Source organism: Saccostrea cucullata, unplaced genomic scaffold (genome assembly GCF_032062105.1).
Source record: "Saccostrea cucullata isolate Sc308-1 unplaced genomic scaffold, CSIRO_AGI_Scuc_v1 ctg870, whole genome shotgun sequence".
NCBI lineage: Eukaryota > Metazoa > Mollusca > Bivalvia > Ostreida > Ostreidae > Saccostrea > Saccostrea cuccullata.
The window spans coordinates 22809-41809 of record NW_026930195.1 but is presented as its reverse complement, the minus strand read 5'-3'; the positions used below and the strand labels follow the sequence as shown (position 1 = coordinate 41809).

General features: G+C 33.3%; 3 protein-coding genes across 3 annotated transcripts; 2 read left to right on the top strand and 1 right to left on the bottom strand.

Moving 5' to 3' along the window:
• The first annotated feature begins 5748 nt into the window (after positions 1 to 5748).
• Positions 5749 to 6702, top strand: LOC134283219 (uncharacterized). Its single transcript, XM_062765667.1, has one exon. The coding sequence runs from the start codon at positions 5749 to 5751 to the stop codon at positions 6700 to 6702; it is 954 nt and encodes a 317-aa protein (XP_062621651.1).
• A 3030-nt stretch (positions 6703 to 9732) lies between these two features.
• LOC134283218 (uncharacterized protein F54H12.2-like) lies at positions 9733 to 11049 on the top strand. Its single transcript, XM_062765666.1, has one exon. It carries the CDS (start codon positions 9733 to 9735, stop codon positions 11047 to 11049), a length of 1317 nt encoding a protein of 438 aa, XP_062621650.1.
• A 2094-nt stretch (positions 11050 to 13143) lies between these two features.
• On the bottom strand, positions 13144 to 15389 carry LOC134283217 (uncharacterized). Its single transcript, XM_062765665.1, has 2 exons — positions 15017 to 15389; positions 13144 to 14744 (listed from the first exon to the last, which is right to left on the bottom strand). Exons 1-2 carry the CDS (start codon positions 15387 to 15389, stop codon positions 13144 to 13146), a joined length of 1974 nt encoding a protein of 657 aa, XP_062621649.1.
• Between the last annotated feature and the right edge of the window lie 3612 nt (positions 15390 to 19001).

The following is a 19001-nucleotide window of genomic DNA, read 5'->3' as shown; positions in this document are numbered from 1 at the left end:
AACAGCAGATTTCCATCTTCAAAATCCCTTCGTTTGCAATAACCATCGGCTACAATCTTGTTAAAGCTGCGGAAATTCTACGAGGAGTAGCTTTGAGGAAAAACGACACATTGGTTAAGAAAAGTGCAGATGACTTTCTTCAACTGCATTCAGCTGAATGGACAACCTCAATATCCTCAATTGCTCTGCCATCATTAAGGACCAACAAATTTAATAAGCCTTCTGTCCTGCCAACTACCTGCGACTAAGTAAATCTCAAACTTCATCTAGAAACATAAATTGAAAAGGGGTAGAGATGAGTCCAGAACGCAGTACTGTTAAGGCTACCCGGAGCTTAAAATGCATTTAAAACGTTACACTGCATTGCCAAGTTGATTTTTAGTTTTATTTTTAAGTTATGTACTTTAGTGCGCCAAATTCATATAAAGGATCCCCTATGCTATATATAAACATATTTGTTACGATGTCACATGACCTTGTTGATCACGTGACGATCATTTCTTCTTTTTTGAAATGTTTCAAATAATTCGCTTCGGCGCAGGTTGTTAACACAATTTTTATAAATTTTTGTCACATAAATAAACTCGTTGCATCCTTGTGAAACCGAAATGTGCTTGGGAAATGTTATACTATTTCTTTGGAACAATTTATTTCAGATTCACTTCATCTTACCGACAAATCTGAAGGTATTTTCCGCCCAATATCGTCAACTGTTTTAAAACAAAGCCATCATTCATTTTTCCCAAGCAAGATTCAGTTAGAGGGGAACTCTTCTTACATAATTCCACAAAAGATATTAAATAAATCCTCATTTACAACCTGCGCCAGGCTCTTTTACACACATATTTTGAATTCTGCCTCTGTCCACGGGTATAAAAAAGGGTAAATGTCAAACGTATATTTTCGTACGAAGTTTGAACACGCTGACTCTTAAACAAGCTAGGTTATCTATATTAATCGGATATATTACACTTAGAAAAAATGATAAAATCACGTTCATTTTAAACTAGAATTACGCAACTTTACATGCAGATTGAAATAAGTTGTAAAGTTTATGACATTCTCCCCATCATTACAGCTCAAGTATGCAGTGACTTGACGTCATTTTCAATTATGACGTCATACATTTGTAGTTCAGAGAAGTTCATGCAGAGAGTACACTACAATATTCTCTGGGAAGCCTTATCGTACCTGCGAAATTACTGCAAGGAGGACTTTGGCAGAGGTGACCTTAGTCCGTGTTATTTTATTCAATAACAGAAGAGGCAGCAAGGTATCGAAGCTTCTGAAAGTCACCTATGAAAGTAGACCTAATTGGAAACAAAGCGTTAATAAAGTTGTATATGGTGTGCCGAAACCTGTAGAAAAACAGCTACTGACAAGGTAATTTATTTTAGTTTCAGTTAAGGGGCAAAGGCTACATGTATATATATATAAAGGAATTTATTCAGTAATGACCAATATTTGCCCTCAAAATCAAACTTTCACGGAGAAATATATTATGTTCTAAAACTGGGAATCTGCAGACTGCAAAGCACTGATTTTTTTTTATAAGCAATGATGTCATATATATAATTGATATGTTGTCAGGAAAATGACAAATTTCATATTACCATGATTTCTACAGAAAAAAGGTATAATTAACGTCATTATTCTGAAGAAGTCACCGAGCGCATGTCTGATCAAGCTCAATATTTTAATATAATGTGTAAAATGATAATATCAATGACATGTATAAATATTGTTCTTGAGCAGGCCTGCGCTCTATAAATATTATAGCTCAAATTATTTAAATTTGGTCCCCTTTAGGAAGTATAATACAAAATCCACTTAGTTTGTGACGTCATAAAAATTGTCAATAACTTTCTTTGAAACTATATGTTTTATTAATTCATATTTCTCATAAAATTTATATAATTCAACACATTCCAAGAAATTTTCAAAATATTACTTTTTGGGGGACAAAATTATGCAAAATACCGCCTATAGTTCTTCAAGCAATTTCCATATGCTGGACAAGAATTTGCCACTAGTATGAAATATAAACTTGGCGTACAGTAATCAGAAAACTTTAAAAGATATTAAAAAAGGTGTGTTCACAAGTATAATGCATAAATATTGTTACCAATTTAATTTCTTTTTTTACGTTTTTGTTTGTTAACTATAGATTTAAATTCAAAATATTACAAATATAAAATTCATTAATTATTACAGGTTGCAGATGGTAGAAACTGAAGGCAAAAAGAAAGAAAGGTCCAATTTTTTGACAGAAAAAAATGGTCCGAGCATTGGACATTCTCTCGGGGGAAAAGTTCAGAGAAGCATGTGAAGTTGAATCCCTACATTTTTGCCAGCCAAAATAGCTTGGAGAACATCAATGCATGGCAAGCCAAATAAACAGGCAAAGCTAGCAGGATGTCAACAGCCTAAGCTTATTTCATCAACCCGGTTAAGGAAATGCATTGCTATCATCTCACAATTGATGCACATGGAAGATCATGAGCTAAAATGGCACTCCAGTCATCTAGCTCATGATATTAAGGACAGATGATACAAACTTTTGTCAAAAACTTAAATATAACGACTTGAGCCATGCTTTAATGAATAAACTGAACAAGTTTAACTGCGTAGTTTTTTAAATTTGAAGTCAAATTTTCACCAAAATTGAATTTGAAGTGAAAAATATAATAAACTGAACAAGTTTAAGTTCGTAGTTTTTAAATATGAAGTCAAATTTTCACAAAAGTTGAATTTGAAGTGAAAAATATTTGTAATAAGGATGGTTTCAGAGGCAGACATTTGAACATCATAGAAGGTTTATAATTTTTTTTTTATTCTAGAAATATATTATTTGCATCATTTTCAATGAAATTAAGCCAAAAAAGAAATACCAATTCTGGCATCCATTTATTTGTTTGTATCATCTGTCCTTAACACCCACAAAAGCTTTTACAGGCAGCATGATGCAGCTATTGAAATTGCAAAAGTGGGGAGTCTGTTATTGGCGGCAGATGAGGGGCTTAGTAGGTTTGCATATATATTTAAACCGGGTGTTGCTAAAACGCGGAGCGGAAAACGGAACGGAACGGAAAACGGAATATATAATTTTTTGGATTAAATCACTTAAAATATACAAATTTTATCATAAATGCTATATCTTGTACACATTCAATTCACCACTATTAAATACAAGTTGATATTGCCATGCTCAGTCTTTTATTTACAAACATATCAGTCACCTAGAATCGAATTTGAAAAGGGGGGGGGGTAAACGAACTCTTAAAGTATTTGACAAGCAAACACAAAAAGAAAACAATTGTTTGATTCGGTTGGGGGAATAAGTTTCAACTCTAACATCTTTCAGACTACAGTAACTACTACATTAATTTACATTCACAAAAAATTTAACGATGTCAACTTGAACGAACAATTCCGTAGTAAAAAGGTTATGACGGGGGGGGGGGGGGGGGCAAATATTTGATATCTAGAAGAACCATGGACAGGGAAATAAAATGTTTAGAATAATTATTAAGATTACGGTTTGGGCAAACCTTTACAACAAGCTCGAATAAACATCTCTTATACACACTGGTTGTTAAGATTTTATTCAAAATGGAGTTGCTTTCTATATAATTATTTAAATTCTGGAGACAGAAAGTTGGAAAACTTCCATGTGGTAGATATATAATGCAGAATCTTTGCATTCAATGAAGTTAAATTTTGTTTGTTTGCGTCACATATGTGTGTAGGGGGGTGTAAATCAATAACCCCGTAAAAAATGAGTTTGTTTTCCCGCTCATCGGAAAGGTCCGAAAAGTTGTAATCGATCTGCCCCTCTTTTTATGTTAGGTTTAATAAATCAATTTTTAATGTGCCTGTGGGCCCCTACACTGACCCGAAACTGCCACTCCCCCTTTCATGAATCGTGAATTCGACACTGCGTGCATAATCTGAATATCATAGCTAGTTATTTTTGTCTAAAAAAAACATTGATATTGGAAACAAATAGAAAGAGAGGTGAGGGGGTCAGTAAATAATTTCCAACATACAACAAATTTGACAAGCGAAAAAAGGGGGATATGCCTTTGCCTAAATACGATAATCCTAATTCGTGTCGGAAGGGGGAGGGGGGTCGAATTTCTTTCAGTATAATTTTTTCCACGGAGGGTGTGTATAACTCATGAATATGTAAAAGTCTATAATAAATTTTTATTAGAAATGACCTTTACAACAATAATATTGCTCTTTTATCTGATTTATATCGAATCTATATGTTATTTGTTTGACAAAAAATTCCGTTTTCCGTTCCGTTCCGCTTTCCGTATAATTATTACTAACGACGATCGCAGTCTGTCTTGTTAAATATACAATACAACACCAGATAAAACACAGATTATCGAATTTTTTCTATAGATTTCATTTATTTGTATATTAATTACGAGGGAAGATAAATTTGTCTCTGGTGTGCATCTTTTGTCCATGCACAGTGGGTTTTAATTAAGGAGATGCTGTGGTTTCTTTGTATGTAAAACAGTATTTTCCATTCACAAAAAGCTTTAACCATGCTATAATCAAAGATAAAATATTATTTTAGTTCGAGTGAAGACGATCCTTAAACCAGTTGGAAAAAGACGCTACAATAAAACATTATCATGCTATCACTGTTTGAAAGTTTTGCGTCAAAGAATAAAAAAAAACATGGAAAAGAAAAACATGTAGCAGAGACATTGTAAAAAATATCAAAACAAGAATAGAAGAAACACCTGGACAAGTTTAAAAATGTAGGAAATCTCAAGTATAATTTAAAGGTTTTAAATTCCTTAATAGTATGTCAAAGGTCAAGCAAAGGAAGTCATTTGACAAAAACTATCTGCCATGTGTATACTCCTTCGGCTTTTTCTTTAAAAAAAGAATCATGGCGACATGCAAGAAGTTGCCTTTGGAATGATGCCAGTCATCAAGAGGGAATCATTGCTAGGTTGCTTCTTGGTGGAAGCTTGGAACCCATGCCATCTAATGACGACATTCCAGCAGAAATCAAAGACACGATACTAACCAAAATGAGGCAAGACGAGATCTATGATGCTGTTGTCAGTGACAAATTGATCCTCGTGTCTGGGAAAATCCTCATAAATCAGTTGGGGCCAAGAAGGACTCGCAATATATCACAGAGAATGAGGCAGTTGGCAAGACTGAAATTACAGTTAAATCAGATTGCAAAGAATTGGAAAATTACATCTCCCCCAGTCTTTTGACTTGATTATGGATACTGTTAAGACAGTCTTTTGACTTGATTATGGATGCTGTTAAGGCAGTCTTTTGACTTGATTATGGATACTGTTAAGACTGTCTTTTGAGCAGCATAGGGTATACCTGACACTCACTTTTCTAAAGCCAAAATGAGGTCAAGGTCAGGTCACTGAGGTCAAGGTCACCAAAGTAGGTCAGGTCAACACTAGTCACCGAGGTCATAGGCACCTAAGTAGGTCAAAACACGGAGGCTTAGGTCACTTAAGTAGGTCAGGTCAAATAATGAATCAGGTCATGACCTCAATTGCGAATTATTAGGTCGACCTTTTTCCTCAGGATACATGACCTATTTAGATGACCTGACCTACTAAATTCTACTATTTAAGGAGAAATTGAAACTGAATTTTCATTTGTTGCAAAAAGTAGTCTACACCTGTCAGAATGGATGACAAGCACAAAGAAATCATTAAAAAAAACTACTCACTTCTGGTAAAAAATATGACTGCAACTTGGGTGGCACAGCGACTCTATGAAGACGGGATTATTACAGAAGACATGAGAGAAACCATAAGCTCACAGAGAACTAACAACGAACAAAATAGAAAATTGATAAGCATCATTTTACGGAGAGGACCCAAAGCTTTCACAGGTTTGCACAAGGCACTTATGAAATCGGGGCATCTTAATTTATCAAAACTCCTACTGAATGATTATGACGACAGCACATTGACAGAATACGAAAAGAAGTTAGCTTCAGCTCGATCACTAATAATTGATGTCAAAAAAGGAACAAACACTCCGCATCAAAGAAAAGAGCAAACAGAAACAAGATGTAAGATAAATTTGGATGAAAAAAATAACGTTTTCCTGACGGCCACAGTTTACAGAGGTGATATTATTATCCATTTACGTCATTTCATAGAGAATAATGGAGGAATGTTCCCATCAAAAAGAGGAGCCACGTTTAACCTAGGGCGCTGGGTGAAATTTGAATCATTAATTGAGGAGATTGACACCTATCTCCAAACTTACTGGAGACAGTCTGCGGAAATACAATGGCATATTGGAGGAGGTGTATTTGTTTCCTTAACACCAAAGTTTGCTACAGTTGATGTAAGACATTATTGGAAACCAGAGAGCGTTGAAAGTCCAATACCTACCAAGAAAGGAGTATGTCTTAACAAGACAATGTTTGCTCGATTAAAAGCTGCTTTACAAGAGCTTCATGATTATGTCCCTGAACTAAACAATGTAGAACTTTGTATGTTTAGTGAATCCCATCAGAACCAAGAGGGAATGCTTTCATGCCCAGAATGCACCCCCTTTCCAAAAGAATCGAAATCTCTTTCAATGGAATGTAACGCAGACGATTCTGAACAGGAGATATCATCCCTCAATATTGATGACAACGACTCTGAAAAAGAGGACATTTGCATTGGATTTGACTTTTGAAGAGTTATTCAGATGCAAACAATTTAAACATTTTCATATATAAGTGTTAAGAATTCAAAAAATGGGTTATTTAAAAAGAATACAAAGATGACTGAGGTTGTTGCTATTTCGGAAAAGGAATTTGCTCCATTTGTAGATGACATTATAAAGAATTATAATAAAACCCTCTCAGCAACATCTAAAGACAGGTTAAAAAGTTCCATTGCAGCTACTAAATTATTTGGTATGACGATTCTTATCGTCCTGTTTTTGACTTCTGTAGTTGTTAACTTGTCTAAAGAGTCAAACAGAAGATCTCTAACCATGTCAAATAGTGCAATAGGGAAGTTTGAAAAGTTGCGCCAGAACAAAACCTGTCACCCTAAGGAACAGTCACAATTCCCTGTTAATGTTTTTTTGAGAACCTGTGTTTCAAAAGATGGTATGGGAATAGAATTAAAGAAATGTCAGGATGATTATCCAACTGAAAATGACATTTGCGTTCCTCTTGTAAATATCCATCAATGGCAGAATTTATCAAGAATCGGATTTTCTATGAACAGAACACGTTCATCAAATTAAAAAGTGACATTTCTATCGGAATGACAATTTATATATAGAGAGATAATATTTTATATGTATATCTTTTGCACACTTTGTATTTTGTATTTGATTTTAATCTATACAATATTAAATCATATTTATGTATGCATAATTAAAAATATATTTAAAAAAAATTAAATCTTTTAAAATATATTTTATTCATTACATGTTTGAGAATATGCGATCTTTTAAAAATAAAATGAATGTAAGGTTTATTTTGTTTTGTTTTGTTTTTTTTTTTTTTTTGTTGCTAAAAAAATGATATAAAATGAGCAATATATCAAACATATTACACACTTGAAAAGATATGTCAACCTATAAAGACTACCTAAAGAAAATATATTTTCATCCTGGTAGTCCTGCTGCTTTTTCAGGGCCGGACAAACTGTATCAAATTGTTAAGAAGGAAGGAAAATATAAACTCGGTAGAGGAAAAATCAAACAGTTTCTCAATAATGAAGACGCATACAGTTTGTTTAAACCAATCAGAAGGAAATTTCATCGTTCAAAAGTTATTGTCGACACTATCGATTCTATGTGGGATGGTGATTTGGCCGATGTTGGCAACATTGCGTCAGAAAACGATGGATTTAGATTCTTACTAGTTTTAATTGATATATTTAGTAGATTTTTATTCATTATTCCATTGAAATCAAAACATCATCAAAATATCATAGATGGGTTGAAGAAAATATTTAAATATGGTCGAAAACCCCAAGTTCTAAGAAGTGACAAGGGAAGTGAGTTTAAGAATCGATGGGTCAAGTCATATCTAGTGAAAGAAAATGTGAATATAATATATACTCAAAATGAAACAAAAGCTAATTATGCGGAGAGAGTAATACGAACAATAAAAAATATGATGTATCGGTATTTTTTTAAAAACCAAACCTATCGATACGTAGAAATTTTACAAAAACTTGTAGAAAGTTACAATGAACGACCCCACAGATCTCTCGGTGGACTAAGTCCAGCCTCCGTAAAACCCGAAAATGCAGACGAAACTAGATTATCTGTGTATTTAGCACAAGGAAAACAAAATAATGATCCAAAGCGCAAAGGAAAGAAAAAACAAACAATATTTAAATTCAAAATAGGTGATAATGTAAGAATGACACAACTGAAACGTGCATTTCAAAGAGACTATCAGCAAAAATGGTCAGAGGAATATTTCAAAGTGGTGAAACGTTATTTGCGAGGGAAAATACCTATTTATAAGCTGAATGATCTTATGGATGACCCAATCCAGGGAACATTTTATCAGTATGAGCTGCAAAAAATTCAAAAACCTGACGATATTCTCTATCGCATAGAAAAAGTGCTTCAAAAAAGGAAAAGAAACGGGCAGACTGAGGTCTTGGTTAAATGGGAAGGGTGGCCAAAGAAGTTTAACTCTTGGTTACCTGAGAGATCAATTGAAAATTATAAATAAATAAATAAATTAAAGTGTTCAAATGGATTTCTTCCATTCAACATGAGTCTACGGATGGTGTTAGCATCAACAGACAGTACAGAATATTTTGATAATAGGCCTCAGTGCTTTAGGGCTCAATTTAATAAGCAGATACAATTTGATGGCTATTGGGTGATAGGTTTAACTGAATTTTCTACAAAAAGCTGGATTCCATCTCAAAAGAAATCAGAAATATATGTTTGTTGTGACATTTGTGAGGAAACATTTATAGGAGGTAATGAAATGCAATTATTAAGAAGAATTTTCCTGGGAGATAGAAAAGAAGATAATATTATATATACTTCACCATATTATGTACCTATAAAAAATACCCAAATTCAGCAAATTAGTATAAAACTCACTGACAGAGCTGGAAATCTCATTTCTTTTTTTGACGCTCCAGTGACCATAACGCTTCACCTGAAAAAAATTCCATTTGTTTTATAATGAATAGTCAAACATACGTAAGCGATCCTAAACTTTGGGAGACTTTCTATAAAAATATGGCTGAAAAGAAATTCAATCCTTATATGTACAAACCAAAACAGACAGGGAGAGGTAGTAATATTAAGAAGTCGTATTCAATTCCTGTAAAGCCACATGCACAGTTTGAAAACCCTGAAACAACTAAGCTGGTAACTCCTTTAGCTTCCGTCGAAGAACGAGCTATCTCAGAACATGAAAAGGATGTTCAAGAGGGAAATCCACATGTTGAATTGGAAAAGGGTATAAAAAGGCACCTCGGTGATATCAATTTCACTTCAATAAAGAAGACCAAGAAGAGCGTACCTTTGAAAAAATCACAGCAAACTTACATTAAGCAAATCAAGACTTTAAGATTGAATCGGAAAAAATCACCGAAAAAGAAGGAAATAACGAAGAAAAAGAAAATAACTAATGTTGGAAAATTAAAAAGAAAAAATACAACTTCAAAAAAGAGGGAATTTAAAATTGACAGTTTCAGGACCATCTTCAAAAAATAATTTAGAAAAAAAATGTCATTCCTTAGCAGTGAAAACCAAGAGATTGCTCAGCCTATGGAACTTTCCCTTTTTGCCTCCCCATCCAATCAGGTTGCAGTTGAAAAGGTTTATTATACGGAAGCAAGACCGATTTCTAATATAAGTGCCTCAGATACTCCAATTGAAATTGTTGTGTCTGGAGCAGGAGCTGAATATATTGATCTCAGGAAAAGTAAACTGTATGTTAAAGCTAGGATTATAAAAGCTGATGGTCAAGCTTTGGCTGCGGCTGAAAAAACCGGAATAATAAATTTGCCTTTACAAAGCATCTTCTCCCAGATGGATATTTATTTGAATAACAAATTAATATCTCTGAATACTACCAACTACCCTTGGAAAGCTTATATGAAAACCGTATTATTTAGCGGTCGAGATGAATTGTTATCTCAGAAACAATCGCAGTTGTTTACAAAAGACGAAGGGAATTTAGCAGATCCAAATGCATATAATGGCGGAAATGCAGGCTTAGTCGAAAGATATTCTTATACACAGAAAAGCAATGTTTTTGAAATGGAAGGAAGCTTAATGGAAGATATATTTGACCTTGATAAGTACCTTATCAATGGTGTAGATATTTACATGAAATTATTCCGATCATGCATACCATTTATTATCATGTCTGCGGAGGCATCCCCTGCTTACAAACTAGAACTTTTAGATGTTGTGTATAAAGTTGCAAAAGTGAGAGTTGATCCTGGAGTATTAATCAATCACAGTAAACAGATAGAATCTACCCCAGCCAAATATATTTTACCAAGAAACGAAGTGAAGATGAATACCATACCGAAAGGATCTACGGAATTTTACTGGGACAATATATTCCCACAGGCTGTACCTGATCGTATAATAATTGGTCTATTGTCTCAAAGTGCTGTTAATGGAGACTACTCAGCCAATCCATTCAATTTTGCACCGTATGCAATAACAGATGTGGGTGTTTATATTAACGGTGAAAGTATACCCGGTAGACCATTAAAATTGGACTTCGAAGCTGGAAACTATGCTTCAGCCTATGCGCGATTATTTGAACCTTGTGGAAAGTGGAACAAAGATACAGGCTTATACATAGACAGAGAAGACTTTGGGAAAGGTTATGCATTTTACGTGTTTACTATCAATCCTTGTGGATTTGGAGAAGAGTATATAAACTTGATACGTCGTGGAAATACTAGAGTAGAGCTGAAATTTAAGACTGCTACTACAGAAGCCTTAAACGCCGTGGTATTTTCAACTTACTCAGCCTTGCTTGAAATTAACAAAGCTCGTGATATCAACTACATTCAACCATGAATACGTTACAGTTGCAAAATATTATTAAAAATAATAATAATCTTTTTGATAATTTTGTACAGGGTGTGTTTGCATGTAATACCTTACCAAATAAGGTTTCTCAATATCCAAGTGCTTTTATTGTTAACACTGAACCTTTACCGCTACCGGGTAAACACTGGGTTGCCATCATTATTCGCAATGCTTCTGATGCTGAGTATTTTGATAGTCTTGGACAATCTCCGTCTCAAAATCGAGATATTGCAAGTTTTTTGCAAAGGAATAGTAGCAAAGTAACCTTTAACAAACAAAGGATTCAGTCCAGAGGATCAGATTTTTGTGGATTGTATGTGTTATATTTTTTGATAATGAGATTGTATTTCAAGAAGTCTTTTTTAAATGTGTACATTAGTTTTACGAATGATTTACATATGAATGACATGTATGTATATAAGTTTATGCTCAGATATCTTAGGTAAATTATAATATAGTCTGTTTAGTAGAAATATTAATTTCTTTTTTTTAAATAAAATAGATGGACGGAACAAATAATTTGTAGTTTATTATTTACTGCTTTAGTGGTAACATGGAGCAGGTATCTACTGTTAATTGGTGGCAAAAAGAGGCTTTGATTCCATTTTCAGTACCAACTACCATCTTAATAAGTGGTAGTACTCAGAGTGGAAAAACGTACTTTACAAAGCAATTATTAGAATGTGCATATGGAATGTTTATACGGCCAGCACAAAAGATAGTTTATGCATATTCTGAATATCAAGAAATCTTTGATGAGATGAAAAAAACTATACCTGAAATAACGTTTCACAAAGGCCTTCCTTCTAATGAAGACATCGAGCTATTTTCAGAAGAATCGAATCATACAATATTAGTTTTGGATGACCTTATGATAAAAATTGCAGAATCGAAGGAATGTGTACAGCTTTTTACTGTTACTAGCCATCATCGTAATATCAGTGTAATATTTCTGACTCAAAATCTTTATCCTCCAGGAAAATATGCTCGAACGATTTCATTAAACTGCCTCAATGTAATTTTATTTAAGAACTATAGAGACTGTCGTCAGGTCATTACATTAGGTTCTCAACTTTTTCCGGGAAATTCAATCTATTTTAAATCGGCATATGAATCTGCTACGCGTGAAAAATATGGATATTTACATATCTGCTTAGAACCAAATCAGGATAAAAATTATCAGCTAAGATCACATATACTTCCTAATGAAGATGTCACAATTTATCAACCTATTTAAAAAGGATTTACAATTTGAAAATCTAGTATTTCGGAACAATGACTCGACAAATACGGAGGGAATTATTATTTCTTAGATTTTTCACTCGTGCTGATCTCAATCAACAGCGGGCAATTATCAAAACACTTACAGAGCAGCAATTACATGCTATTAGCGAAATAGCAATGAACATATATACAGGATCTTTTCCATTACACGGAAGATACATAAAAATTTTGAAACCTTTTAGTTCATTCATTCGTCTTCTTGGCTCAAAAGAAGTAACGTCTAAACGAAAACGTGCAATTTTGTTAAAAAATCCTAAGCTTTTAGTCTGGATTTTAAATCCAGTCGTGAAATATTTTGATAGATTAGATCGAAATGGCTAGGGAATTAATTCTTATCCCCAAACAAAAGTACCAAAAAATTATCAAATTGGATACAGATAATAGCCAGGAAAAAGAGATGAGTGAATGTGATTCTCTAAAACATACATCTGAGAATAAAATGGATTTAAACGAAAATGTTGACATACATGATCAAGAGGAAGATACTTGCACGCAGAAATTACAGACATTTACGCCAAAACAAATCAAAGGATGTCCACCGGGTATCCGTGAAATCACCAGAAGAAGGAGGACTAGTACTATTGACAGAATAAGAAGTATTAATTGGATAAAATACTGACAGTTTAAATTCTACAATGAATGAATGCGACAAAACTCTTCTTTCTTTTTTTTTTATTTTTTATAAATGAAAACGATATTGTGTGTTCAATATTTTTATTTTAAAAGCGTGAAGAAATGAAACATTATTTTAATCAATTATTGAATAAAACATTGATTATCTTAATCACTTGTATATAGTTAATATCCATATGGAAGTGTGTCCAGATTACTTAAGATTTTACGCTTGGTATAAACCATTTGGTATTTCTTCTCTTCGATTCGGTTGAAAAGTTTTCTTTTTCGACTGTCTCTGGATATCTTACATGGGTTCGTAATTGTCACAGAGTCGTTTTGTCCGGTACAAATCATACTTTTAATAGCATCAAAGTTTATAAGTTTCGAGTTTTTCCAATTCAAGGTAAATCCTCGAACTTTACATTCTTCTCTTCCTGACAATGTCCTGTAAGCGTAGTTTTTTGGTCCACCCGATACAAACTCTGTGATAAATCCATCTTGGGGTTTTATTTCATTCGTAAGTTCACCTAGGTAGTTTCCAATGGGCAGTCGACGAAGATCGTCAGAAATTTTGGATTTAAAGATTATACTATCTGTGTCAAAGTATAAGACATCTTCTCCAAGTATGTCCAGAACACTGTATAATTTCAATCGTGCCCACATGGTCGTAAACGACGCCAAGAAAATGTTGGTCTTGTTATCAACTCCTGGAAACAAGGGATCTTCTATCCATTCTAGTTGCACTGTGTCATTTGAGATTATATGAAAATTATTCACATTTTTTCGAACGTCAGACAAAAGTTTAAAAAACTTTTCTGCTTCCGATTCGTGAATAAATTCTGACTGTCGCATCAACAATCTTTGTCCAAATTTTCCCCAGAAACTGTTAAGGCATAACTTTGCTAAACAGCGTAAACCTGGATTTTTCTTTACGTTATGATATTCTAATTGAATGCCCTCATTTTCTTCGTACTGACGAATATATTCAAGTTTATCTTCTAATGAAATGCATCCCGATGGAAAACCAGACGACTCTTGCTTTATTTTAAGAAACATGTTAACATACGGAGAGAAGAGCCCGCCTTGACCAGAAAATCTGTCATACTGTGTAGCATCCTTAAAATGGTATATTTCATAAATTTTTAAAACTTCATATCCCTTTGAAATTGCTAGTTCTAATTCTGGGGTACACCACGTTCCGATAATACACCTTTCGTCAATAGAACATGTACATGTATCCTGGTTTTCTTCATCTGCACACTTTTTACACAGAGGAAACTTCAGCTTGCCATTTGAATTGTAGGGTAGGACTGGATGATATAATCCTTTTGGTGGTAATACTTTAACTTTTGCTAATCCAAAATACTGGGATAAGTCTTTGAAGTCGTCTGTTAAAATTTCGGGGTGTCCAATGGGATATTTACTATACTTGTTAGTCCAAGGATACAGACTGGTAAAGTCATAGTAATGAATTTTTTCATCATCTTTTGCTTTGTAATGAAGTTTAATTGCGTTTGTGCGCCCTCCAAAGAAACTTTCTCGAGGGTTAAGTCTATCTTGAATATCTAGATTTGCAACGTATTCTTTCAAAACCTTGTTCGTTTTCAATTGTTTCAAAAAGTCATGCTCCCAAATTGAAACTATAATGTACCCTAATGCCCTTAATTCCTTTTCTCGTTTCTTAGTAATGGTGTATAATTCTTCCATTGATTGCCCTGTCGATGAATGTTTCAGGGTGCTTCTATCATCTGGATAGCAGCTAGGACAGCCATGAAATACACAACCTACAAAAAAAAATGAGTGAAAACTTATAATTTCATTATTATTTAATGTTATCAATTATGTAACAAAATAAGGTAAAATACTTTACCATAAAATTCGTATATCGTCCCTTTCTTTGTTTGTATTTTTGTATAGTCCGAAAAACCATCACATCTGTAGTTTGTACTTGGTATGTGAACTTCTCCTCCATTAAGTGCATGGCGTATATGAAGGGGTATGCCGTTTAAACGACTTTTTTCCATAACCCATTCTAGCCATTGTATGGAAATCTTACTGTAATTATCTCTAGCAACATATCCAGTAGAAGGAACAGCTGCTATTGGGCTTTTAAGAAATCGTGTTTGACCAACTTGAAAGTTAGGGTCTTTACTAATTACATCCAAGGAAAATTTACTATCCCCAATTTCTATGAATTTGGATTGATTCCCATCAGTGAAAACTTTATACCATTTGGATATTGGATTGGTTGAGTCAGACATTTTAATTTCTATTTCGATTTCCTCCTCCAGAAAAAGAGTTTTATAGATAGCCATACAAACACTAGCAATTGTAACATGGTCAAATGGATCAACACCAAGAGTTGTTGATATTTTCAATGTACCGTCGTCTTTTCTGTCCACAGTTTTTTTCTGTGTAACCTTAATCATGATTCGTCTAAATTCCAAACAACCACGACGTAAAATGTCAACATCCGATCTACAATACTTCAACATCTCCTTTTTAAAATTGAATATTTCATGTTCTTTTTTGGTTTCATACCATTCCATGAATCTTTTTCTCTCTGATGCTTGCATCGATTCAACACCGAAATAAAGGGGATCAGGATAAGAACCAATATAATTTTGATTTTCACGAGTGTTAAACAAATGAGGAAAATACCCCTTGCACAATTCATTTAATCCAAATGTCTCAGGTATTTTGGCCAATTTCATTGGCAGAAAATTCAATGAGTCTAGAAATGTTAAATTAAGTTTTCTTCCCACGTGCATATACATAATTTTCGAACCATTGTAAATAATTTTATCAGGTCTTATTGAGTGACGATCAATCAGAACTTCCAAAACAGGATATAAATCAAAACTTTTTGCATTATGGGCAATTAAAATTGAACCGGCATTGTGCTCTTGTGTGATATAAGAACAAAACTGTTCTGCGGTATCATCCCCCTCAAACACAATTTCTCGTTTTCCGCATTTGTTATCACATGGTGGGTTTACAAACGAATTTTTCACACTCTTCGAACAATTTTTACAACGTGTTCCACAGTTAGCGCATGTTGATTCGGGTGTTAGTGGAACATTCTCACATTTATAACAAGTTTTTTGTAAAACTGCAAAATTTACTTTATGTTGTGAGAGACCGCAGGGGGGTTCGCGGCAATTCTTACAGAGTCGACAATCACTACATTGATATTCATGACCAACACATTTCCTACATCTTGTTGGTGATGGTCGAAATCCCCTTTCACATTGTATGGTTTCATCTTGTCGAGTTTCGAAATCATAAAAGATAAATTTTTTATTTCTTTTTTTCAAATCCACAGTCATTCCTCTTTGGAAGCAGAAGTGTTCATGTGTTTGGTATTGAGAGCATGTAGTGCATTTCCACTCACCACATACATGCTTCTCAGGCATTCTTTCCAAATTTTTTATTGTTTTTTTACATGTTCTGCATTGATAAATAGAATCGCATTGACTCGGGTACTCTTTACCTCTGATCGTTTTCTTCTTTTTATGAATTCTAAAACATTCCATCGATCGACACACTCGACCACACGAACGACAACTCATTGCCCCCCCTCTGTCTAAGCAACTATCCCGCAAACACACATTGCAGGTAGTTTCGCATACGTGATTTTGTCTACTTTTATATGGTTTTAAACACCTCGTACAGAAATATGCAGCTTTGAAAAACCCTTGTATATTTGCGATTCCATGCCAATGTTTTTCTTTACCATTTTCCACATGATATATATATAAATTTGATTTTTCATTATTTTCAACCACTCTCACAAATTTGTTACCTACAGTAGAGGAAACTACCAAAATATTTACATCCAAAATTTTTTCGAACATAGGAATGTCGTTTAAACCTAAATATCTATTTGTGGGTACACCTGCTTTCTTACAAAGGAACGTTGCCATCTTTTTCTGAGCTGATTTACGTTTTTTTAACAACATGTTCTCGTAAAATTTCAGAGAAACCTTTCGATGTTTAATAATTAATTCAAGGTTAGATAATCCAGTATTCTGTTCTTTAAAAGATTTCCAGTTAATAGAGTCAAGTTTTTCACATAGTTTTAAAAAACATATCCCAATTGCAATTGCAAGACAACTGTTGTTGTCATTTTCAACATGAAAAGTAGAATGCTTTCTCTCCAACGAGTTGTTTGATCCGAGTAATGTTGTTATTGGTAATTTTGCCCCACCTTTTGGCATATCAATAGATCCAACTGTAACCATTAAGCTATCATCTACTTTTATATCTTCATTTGAGTTGAGTACTTTTGTAACCTCATTCATTACAGTGTCTGCATTCAAATGTTCCCAACTTTGGAGGGGTATTACAATAGGGTTTATTAAATCTGGGTGACTTAGGACTACACGACCTAAATCTGCATCGTGACCTCTAGCCTGCTGTAAAACATCATCAAACATATCGTGGAGTTTACTGTAAATGTCTAGTAACTTTTCTCCACGCCATTTGTCATTAAACTTTATTTTGTATGTTGTGTCTTTGGCCAAATTTTTTTTAAAAGTTTTCTGGTCTTTTTTCCATATATAATATGGTTTAACATGATCAGTGGAAGGAAAGTTGTTTTCACCTCTTCCTACTTGAAGTGAATTGTGGCAACTTTCACTCTCACATGATTTAAATTTTTTACACAATGAAATACCATTTTCCTCTACATCTTTATGCATACATGACTTTATTAAATCACTAGGAGGGATTCCATTACTACGTAGCTCTTCCAAACGGTGTTCAACATCTGGATCCCCTGTAATGCCATGAAAGCTTGCAAAAAATTGCAAAAGTTCTTCATTTTCAAAGCAATTTAAGATTTCCTTTAAAAGTGAACCTTCACCTTCCATTTTCTAAGCTTAAATTTATATATTTGGATTATTTATTTACATTGTCCTTTAGGTGTTTTAACTTTTGCTGCATTAAAGGTTCAAGTTTCACTTTTAACAAACTAATACGTCTCTGAAAATGAGCACGATCAATGGCCATCTGAATCCAGGGACTTTTCCTATCCTCATCAGGAGATATATCATACTCCACTACTATCTCACTAAACTGAACTTTTGTCCTGGATGTATTCATTGTAGATCATTCTGGAAAAAATATACAAATATTAAAAACTTGCTTTATGAAAGAGGAAGTGCTATTTAATTTTTTCATCTCTGAAGTCAACAGAAAGGTTGTATAACATATTGCAAACCATTTTAATCCTCAATATCCTGATAAAAACAACATAACAATTGTCGGAATATAAAATCTTTATTTAAAAAAAAAAAGAATGGAACATGCAGTTTCTCTGCTTATTTGTAATACTGACAAAAAGAATAATAAAATAAAAAGAAAAATCACAGATAAAAACAAACATCATACACAGAAACAATCACTTGTGTGTTTTTTTTAAAATATCACAATATAAAAGTTTGATTAGCACCATTTAAAAAAAAATGGAATGAACAATTAAACAAACATGTCGCATTTTTATGTTTTTTTTTTCTTTTTATTTTACATGAAAAACCTCATGTATAAAACAACAACTGTTCATACAATTACTTTGGAAAATTACAAAAAAAAAAATCAATCTCAAAAATTATTGGCACTTCTTTTTTTTTTTATACTCGAAAAAAAAAAAACAAACAAAAAAACATGTATATCTTTTAAAATATCAATTGCATATTTTTCAAATTATTTCTTTAACAAAAAATCACAACCAAAGAGGATGGAATAGAAAATAAGGGACTAGCATTAAATACACTAAATATTACACTACAGATTGGAATGTTTATAGGAAGATATTTCTTTTCTTTTTTTATCTTACGTTTTTACTTTATTTACCTAGCTTATCTTTTCAGTCAGTCTCAGAATTTATTTTTCTAATCTTGTCCACAAGAAATTAATAAATTTAAAATAATACTGATTTGAATGAGTAAAAAGATTACCTAAAACAACAAATCAAAGCATTGTTCAAAAGAAAAATGAACAATAAAAGTTATAATAACTACTAAAAATCAAAACTACTG